Source organism: Lates calcarifer, linkage group LG4 (assembly GCF_001640805.2).
Source record: "Lates calcarifer isolate ASB-BC8 linkage group LG4, TLL_Latcal_v3, whole genome shotgun sequence".
In the NCBI taxonomy this organism is placed as follows: Eukaryota; Metazoa; Chordata; class Actinopteri; family Centropomidae; genus Lates; species Lates calcarifer.
The window spans coordinates 5,247,449-5,255,251 of NC_066836.1; the positions used below are offsets into that span (position 1 = coordinate 5,247,449).

Consider the following 7,803-nt stretch of genomic DNA (forward strand, 5'->3'; position numbering starts at 1 on the left):
TAAAAAGTAGTTAAATAACATTTGTGGCATTTTTCAGTGATGCTAAGTTTAATCTAAATGCTTTCATAAAACCTCTTTAGTACAGTGTGTCCTGCTTTAGGCCTGACTCAACAGCACAAACAACCAACAAACACATCATTACACATAAAAGACACAAAACAGACATCCACAAAACATCTCTCACACATATTTATTGTAAAAAATACATATAAAAACAATTTCTGAGACATACAAAAGATCGGAGCTTAGAAACAGTATATTGAACAGACAAAGACCAAGCCATTTTCTTGAATTGCATTACATATTTACAATTTAATAAATAAAATTCAATTTGTTTTTTATACCAGAGTAAAGGCAGATTGTCCATATCTTGGGGATGCAGATACTGCTGTGGTGACTCTTTGAAAAACATTCTCATCTAATACATCGGTCTCAAAGCACAGGGCAGACAGGGGATCGGTGCCCTGTGATTCAAAACCAAGGATTTAGGAACATTTATACAAAATACCATCCTTGGTTAGAGAGGAGCTAAGTTTACACAGAGCGTTTAGTTAGCATTGGTAAAAATTGAGGTATTGCACCACACAGCTTTGAGGGGGGTAAGTAATTAAATGAGAGTAATGTGGGGTTTTAGATTGTCTATTAATTTTTTTTTTTTTTTTAATCGACAACCCAACCACCACCAAACCCCCTTCCCTCCCCCCAAAAAACACACACAAACACCCCCACCCCTCCCTTCCCAGCCAAAGTATACAACATCATAACTTATCACCACAACAAATGTAACACCTAATGATCAATGCACCATGTCTTCCGCACGCTCTCACACAATGCCCCCAATGCACAGACAGACTTTTGGCATTTCTAGTCTCCAATACAAAAAAAAGAAGAGAGAAACATGCACAGGGCTGCCCTCTAGTGGCTGGACAAGTCATAGCACCTCTGACTGCAGAACATAGGGGATCAGAAAAAGGGGGGGGGGGGGGGGGGACAGAGGCAGGGGTGAACAAACTAGCCAGTAGGAAACCTGTGCACCGGGCTGACCTCCACACTGATCCATACCACTGTGGGAAAGAGACTGTAACACATGGTACAGGCTCGCCCTGAGCAGGCAGCAAACAGCAATCAATTCATGTTTTTGTTCTTTCCCAGTTTCCCCCCTGGCCTGTGCACAACCTGTATCAGACAGCATCTGTTCAGCAGCCTTTTAACTGTCGGGCCTCCTCCTCAGTTCAGCCCTAAAAACACTACAAACCCCGTCACCAGGCAAAGGCAATCAACACACACACAAAACAAGGCAAAGGAAAGCCATGTAACACATTTAGCAATAACCATGATCGTAATGTGATGATATAATATCTAAAATCTTAGTAAGAAATAAAGGGGTTGGGGGGTGGGGTGCAGGGGCTAGTTATGTAATAATTATCCATCAGCTGTCCATAGCCTCCAGTGTTGGGAAGAGAGGCAGATGCCACATGGTGTAAACATGCCCCAAAAATACATCCCTCAATCCGTCCATCCCTTTTCATCTCCCCGATCTGGCATGAATGTAACCAGATGGCGAAACTGTTGCTCAGGGTCTGGTCCAAAAATCCGGACTACACCCCCCTCTTCCCCCAAGAGAGAGTTTGAGAATGAGGAAGGGGGGCGTGGGAGGGGGACAAAAACCCAAAACCGCATTATTCAAAGTCGAACGGGACGGCATGAGTCGTCACCATGTTTTCGTACCAATGCCACATGTAACAGGATGTTTGCCAGCGTGACTGTAGTTTAAAAAAAAAAAAATTAGCATTAAAAATTTAAAAGGTTAACCCGCTTGACCAAGCAGACTTCTGGGCAAATTTACAGTAAACACACACACACACTTCCTTGAATACACAGTCATACTCAGGACATTTCCTGTCCCTGGTCATCATCTAAACACATACACACTTGCATACACACACAAACCCAGATCTTATGTGGGTTAAAAAGAAAAAAAAAAAAAAGGAAAATCAGCCTTGAGGGACAAAAGTGCTCAAATTGGTGCCAACACCAGCGCTACTACGGCCCTATGAAATACCTACAACCTTCCAATAACACTCACCAAGTAGCAGCACATTAAACTCAGCGCTAACTAAACCACCTACAAGAAACTGACCTACTGAGAAAAAACAATTAGCCAACCCAAACTTTCCCCTGAAATGTTTACAGGTAATAGAAAAAAGAAAAACACTGAGCAACGGCAGCCCCCATTCACCAAAAACAAGCCCTCAACCTCCAGCCAGTTCAAAATAAAGCAATGTTTATGTGGTAACAGTTCACGCTTTCAGTGTGAGGTTGGTTCATTTGGGGTGAGCCGAGGAAAGAAAACATTCATCCGATGTTAATGACATGGAACAATACTCTTTTTGCAAAATACTTGATAAAATGACCGATCCCATTCGGAGGGAGAAAAATACACAGGAGAGGATCCAGAGTCACAGTTGAGACAGACTTTTTTTTTGCGTTCCTCCCCAAGTTCAACATCTTTTTTGGGCAAGTTCCATCGTTCTGGGATGATAAGATTTATTTGACATATATATTTTTTTTATGTTCTGCAGATTCAAGCCAAGTCTGTGAAATAGAAAGGGAACCCCCTCCACTTCCGTTCCAACAAGGGTCTCGGCCACAGATTAGACGAAGCAGCTGGATATTTTTTTTCTTTGTTGGAGTTTGGCTTGAAATGGTCTCAACCGAGTTCATATAGACTGGTCCAAAGTGGAGAGCATAGGGTGTCGCCAACTGTGGCTTTTTCTTAGGATCGTCCGTTTTCCACTCAAATATAGGTTTGCGTCTGAGAGGGACGGGGGGGCTTTTATTTGTTCAATAACACATCTTTATTGGGATTTTATTAGGATTCAGTGTAGTCTCCTGCAAAGGTGGAGAAAGGCAAGAGTGACCATTAGACAAAGTACTGCATACTGTAGTGTATAAGTGCAACAGAGCTAGGCAAATAGTTGAAACAGATATCACATTAATGACTTAAGTGTCTCATTTTGCTAGATATTAATTACAGTTATGGGCCTGATATGCACCAAAACAGACAGGGTAATTGAAAATTGCAAAATGACGTCATCATCACTGTAAAAATGGCGCCCAATGAGCTCCTTGGGGAAGAGGTAATAGTCTCAGGGGATAAATCAGGTGAATAGGGTGGGTGCTGGGCCAGTTCAAATCAACATTCAGTGGATGACAGCACAAAGGACAGTGTTGTCCATTTCCTCAGACAGTCTGCCATCTCTACAATGGCACTGTTGTGTCACTCAGTGAGTCTGATGCTTACATACCTGAGTCGGGTTGGTCACTGTGAGGGAAACATGTGACCCGTGAGTCAATCGAAGGGATGTTCGGGGCAGCAGGGCTTCACCTTGGACCAGGAATCAATGCAGCTGCAGGGAGAAAGAGCAGAGATGGGGGTGAGGACGCCAAGACGTTACACATTTTGATTAACTCATGTTAATACGCCATGACCTCTGTGGTAGATTTCTGATTGTGGTGTCTCCCTCCAGGATTAATCCACTTACTGACAATGTGAAGTGAGACTAAACGTAATCACTGAAGTGGGCTGTGAGTAAGGTTAAGAGCTCGTTGGCTTGCTATAGGCACCGAAACCAGAGATAAGACACGAGAGGTGTGATGGGCTAGTATTTATTTTTATTTGACTTAATTACTAATACAGGTCAATTAATCAACAAATTAACTGATTAATAATTTAAATGTAAATTAAAATGGCAAACATGTACTAGTTGCAGCTTCTAAATTGTGGTGATTTGCTGCTTGTTCACTCTCTCTGTTTGAACTGGTCAAACAAAATAATCAATTTCATTGAGTTTTTGGAAACTGTGATACACATTTTTCACTGTGACCGAATGATCAATCGATTAATCACGACTGTAATTAGCAGATGATGGAAATACTTGTCTGCTGTGGCTCTAAACTGACATACAAATCTGAAAACGTTCTTTGTGTCAAGTGCGTGAAGTTGTGGTGAGTAATTATTTTCTTCTCTGTCTCTGAAATTCCAGGCTTCTTCCAAATCTCAGTTGCTCTACTGGGTGGATCAGTCAATTACACAGTCAAACGGACACACCTACAAACTGCGGTACAGAACTGACAGCCTGCGCCTCTGCGGCCAAAACAAAAGACAGACGTGTTGTTTAGTTGCTTTATCTGAAATGAACTCATGTGTCTATTTAGTTTATATCCTTAGTTTCAACTTTTCTCTCTGCTGGTTTCCATCACAGTTAAACTTGATTATGTGCTTTCATTGTTGTCAGGGTAATGCGCTTGTGTGAAGTGTGGATTTTTAAATCAATCTGTGCTTACAGCTGCTTGGACACACGATGATGTAACTTGGACCCCAAAAAAAGGGATCTTCACTATGATAGATTACCTAATCTTGGTAAATCTCAGGCCTCAAGAGGTCTGTTCTGATATTATAGCAAAATTACAAGAAAACAGCTGGTGCTTGGATGTGGATGGGAAAAAACCAAAAATGTTGAACATTACAGCACGCTTTGAAAATGAGAAATTACGCACACAGTAAACAAGCTGAAACATTCATAAACACTGGTGGTCCTTTAAAAATGTCACGGTCATTTCTTTTTCCTAGCTTAAGTTTCGAAACTCTTTATGACTACACCTAATTAAAACGTGACAATGATGCAGCTGGTTTTCAAAGTTGTGAAAGCGCTGTTGGCAAATATTCACACCGTTTACTTGTAACAGAAATAATTACAGGGACAAAAACACAAGCAAACTGTTGAGTCTTTTTTTTTTTTTTGGCTACATAAAGTGAACACAGTTTTCCTCTTAAACTGCACTTATCCATTTTATCTCATGTTCAAAATAATCAATCTTGATGACAATGCCTCAGTAGTGGTTGTGATGATGACTTTTGAGGACATCATATCACAGAACAGGACAGCAAGTCTCTTCTGATATGAGCACTTGTACACAACAACCTTTGCTTCCTTATTTTCTAAAACCTTAACCCAGTTAGCACAGTTTTGCAGATCTGGAAATACCATCTGATCTGAGAGCATTTTTCGCACCTTATTCAGAGTCTGCCTGTTTCTAATCTCACCTGCACTCATTTGCATTTTTTACCCTCCTCTTTTCCGTTTTACCTGTCTGTTTGATGATAATGCAAATACATTAACTGGGCTTTGTTACCTCTTATGGTAGACACAGAGGCAAGCCAGCCTGGCGATGGTCTCTCCTTGTACCAGATCCTCCAAACAGATAGAGCACTCTCCACTGTCTTTACTGAGAACATCCGCTGTAAGACACAAGCACACAAAGCGACTTTTAAGTTTTCCCAGCCTTTTAAAACATGCAGCCGCTAGTGCATTTCTGTGATATGATACTTACTGTTGTAGGGTAGGGGAGGAGATGTGAGGCAGCTCAACAGGTGATCCTCAATCCGACCCCCCGGGAAAGGCTTCGAGCAGAAAGGACAGCGGATATCTGCACAAAGCAGAGACACAACAGAGCTGAGTCTAACTGGCTGTGTCACAGCGAGGTATAAATGATGGATGATGCGGCGCACATCACATCAAACACAAGTGCTGTGTTTGGACATCTAGATTGCACAGGTTGACTTAGCAAACCAAAGAGCAGACTGAAACACTGTCAGTCCGTTTAAAGGCTTCAACTCTCATGGCGGATATAGTGTGAATGATGCTACCTCAAGCGTAACTGCCCCAGAATAGTTTGAAGCTTTATTTGATTGTATGCACCATGCAAAACAGTGACTCCGGCCTGAGCCATCCGTGGATGTGACAGGCCGGCAGAAACGGTGCCTTGTTGCCCTACATTCTCATCCATATATGAGCTGCTGCCAGCAGTGAGCGAGCATGTGAAGTTGTGACCCATTTCCCTTACGCATGCTGGAGGGCTCTGCCTGGGAAACCCACCACACTGTTGTGTTTTGGCTCAAAATGTCACGTCTCTGTGTACCTCATGCAGACCAAATACGCACTTTCACTTCCTCTGCAAAACTCATGTTCCTATTTTAATGCACTTCAACAAACAAGGCAGTTAGTTACTTAATGTTTTCAGTTTGCATGCTGCAGGATTTACCACTGACAACCACTGTCAACAGGCTGTGGGACATGAAAGAGCTCGTATGTCACCACTTCCAGTTTTACGCCATAGCTATGCTTCATACAATGGGGTCTCTGATGATTTTAGTCAGCATGCAAGCACGGGAAAAGAGATCATCTGTTAAGGAATGTAAATTCCACAAATAATCCATTTTAATTTCAGACTGGGTAGATTGAGGGTTGCACTGAAAGATATTTTAATACATAATTCATAGTATGATATGAGACCAAATGGTTTTTCTTGGACTTCAAAGCTGTTCTGAAGTGATGTGTTAATTTTTTCAGACTTTATTTTACTGTTGTGACTGAGTTAAGTTGACAATAAATACCCTTACTCACTACTTGGACATAATATCTCTATTACTATTATTTTCACTGAACCCAAGTATCTCACCCCTGTCTTCAGTTAAATGCCAGCTGTCTTTTGAAAGCATCATCAGCCATATCCAGCCAGATTTCGCAACATTTTGATGCTGATGCAATGAGTCATTTCACTTTGCTCGGGCTCTAACGCATCCATGAATTCCATGCAACTTCTGCGGAAAATGATCTTCCTGTAAGTGAGATATCTTAACGTCTAATCCAAGCAAACCACAAACCATCAACTACCGATGGGAGACCAGCCAATAATTATGGGAAGTGTTATTTATGCGGCACAAACAATTAAAATTTAATGTACAGAAAGAACTACTTAGGTTAATATTTAAACTTACTGCCATGGCGGTTGTTAACACGGTAAAGGCCGATCCAAGCCTCTGACACTGGCCGCTGGTGTGTGCCCCGGACCCGGGCAGATCTTGCGCCAACGCTGCGGGCGGAAGAGTGTCGATTCCCGGGCAGCCGCTCGGAAAAAGTGCGGTGGGGCGTGCGGCCTGTCTCCTCTCCGGACTGATGTTCCGCCTCAACGGCAGCCTCCGGGCTTATATTCCCGTCTTCCTCGGGTTTCCCTTCGCTGTTGATGTCGTCCGCAGGTGACGCTTGGCTAATGCTAGACGGGATGCTGTGGTGGTCAGCGGGGCTACCGTCGGCGCTCGCCCCATGCTGCCCCAGGTCCGAGTCGCTGCCCTCCTCCGATCGGCTCCGGTTTGCCTCCGTGTCCTCGAAGCTCCCAGAGAAGTCGACCATGAGACTAGTGGGCCTGGTGAGGCGGGGCCGCCGGTAGGAATCCCGCTTTGTGCCATCTTTTCCGAGAGCAGAGGGAACCGGGTCTTCCTGTAGGCGACTGGCTCTCGTCCCCATCTCTAGCAGGCTAGCTAATTCAGCTGGCTAGCCGAGCTGCTGCTTCCTCAAAGCGAACCACCACAAAACAAGGGGGCAGTTAACCTCGAAACGACCCTTAAACTGACAAATATTCGGTAGGGGATTTTAAATCCTAACAACCGCCTGGCAACAAAGCTCTACGAAGACGATCTATGTAGTTCAACCGTCCTTCTCCGGCCTCAGTTTGTCCTTACTGTCCACATTTTCGTTTTTGACGTGCCCGTTGTCGCTGCTGCAGCGGAAATACAGCATTTTCGTTTCCTCCTTTGAGCCGTACGCGAAGAGTTACGGTAACGTCATCGTGTCGCCAGTGACTTTATAACCTAAACATGACTCTGTGGGACAATAGAGAAGTTCAGCATAAAAATACAACTCTTTTCAATAGTGGTTTTTATAGTAATATTTGACCGGTCAT

At 43.3% G+C, this 7,803-nt stretch overlaps 1 protein-coding gene across 1 annotated transcript; it reads right to left on the reverse strand.

Moving 5' to 3' along the window:
• Positions 1-176: 176 nt before the first annotated feature.
• On the reverse strand, positions 177-7,651 carry zgc:66427 (uncharacterized protein LOC406256 homolog). The gene is made up of 5 exons (XM_018678131.2): positions 6,842-7,651; positions 5,395-5,490; positions 5,197-5,302; positions 3,309-3,410; positions 177-2,892 (listed from the first exon to the last, which is right to left on the reverse strand). Exons 1-4 carry the CDS (start codon positions 7,365-7,367, stop codon positions 3,353-3,355), a joined length of 786 nt encoding a protein of 261 aa, XP_018533647.1. The 5' UTR covers positions 7,368-7,651; the 3' UTR covers positions 177-2,892; positions 3,309-3,352.
• Between the last annotated feature and the right edge of the window lie 152 nt (positions 7,652-7,803).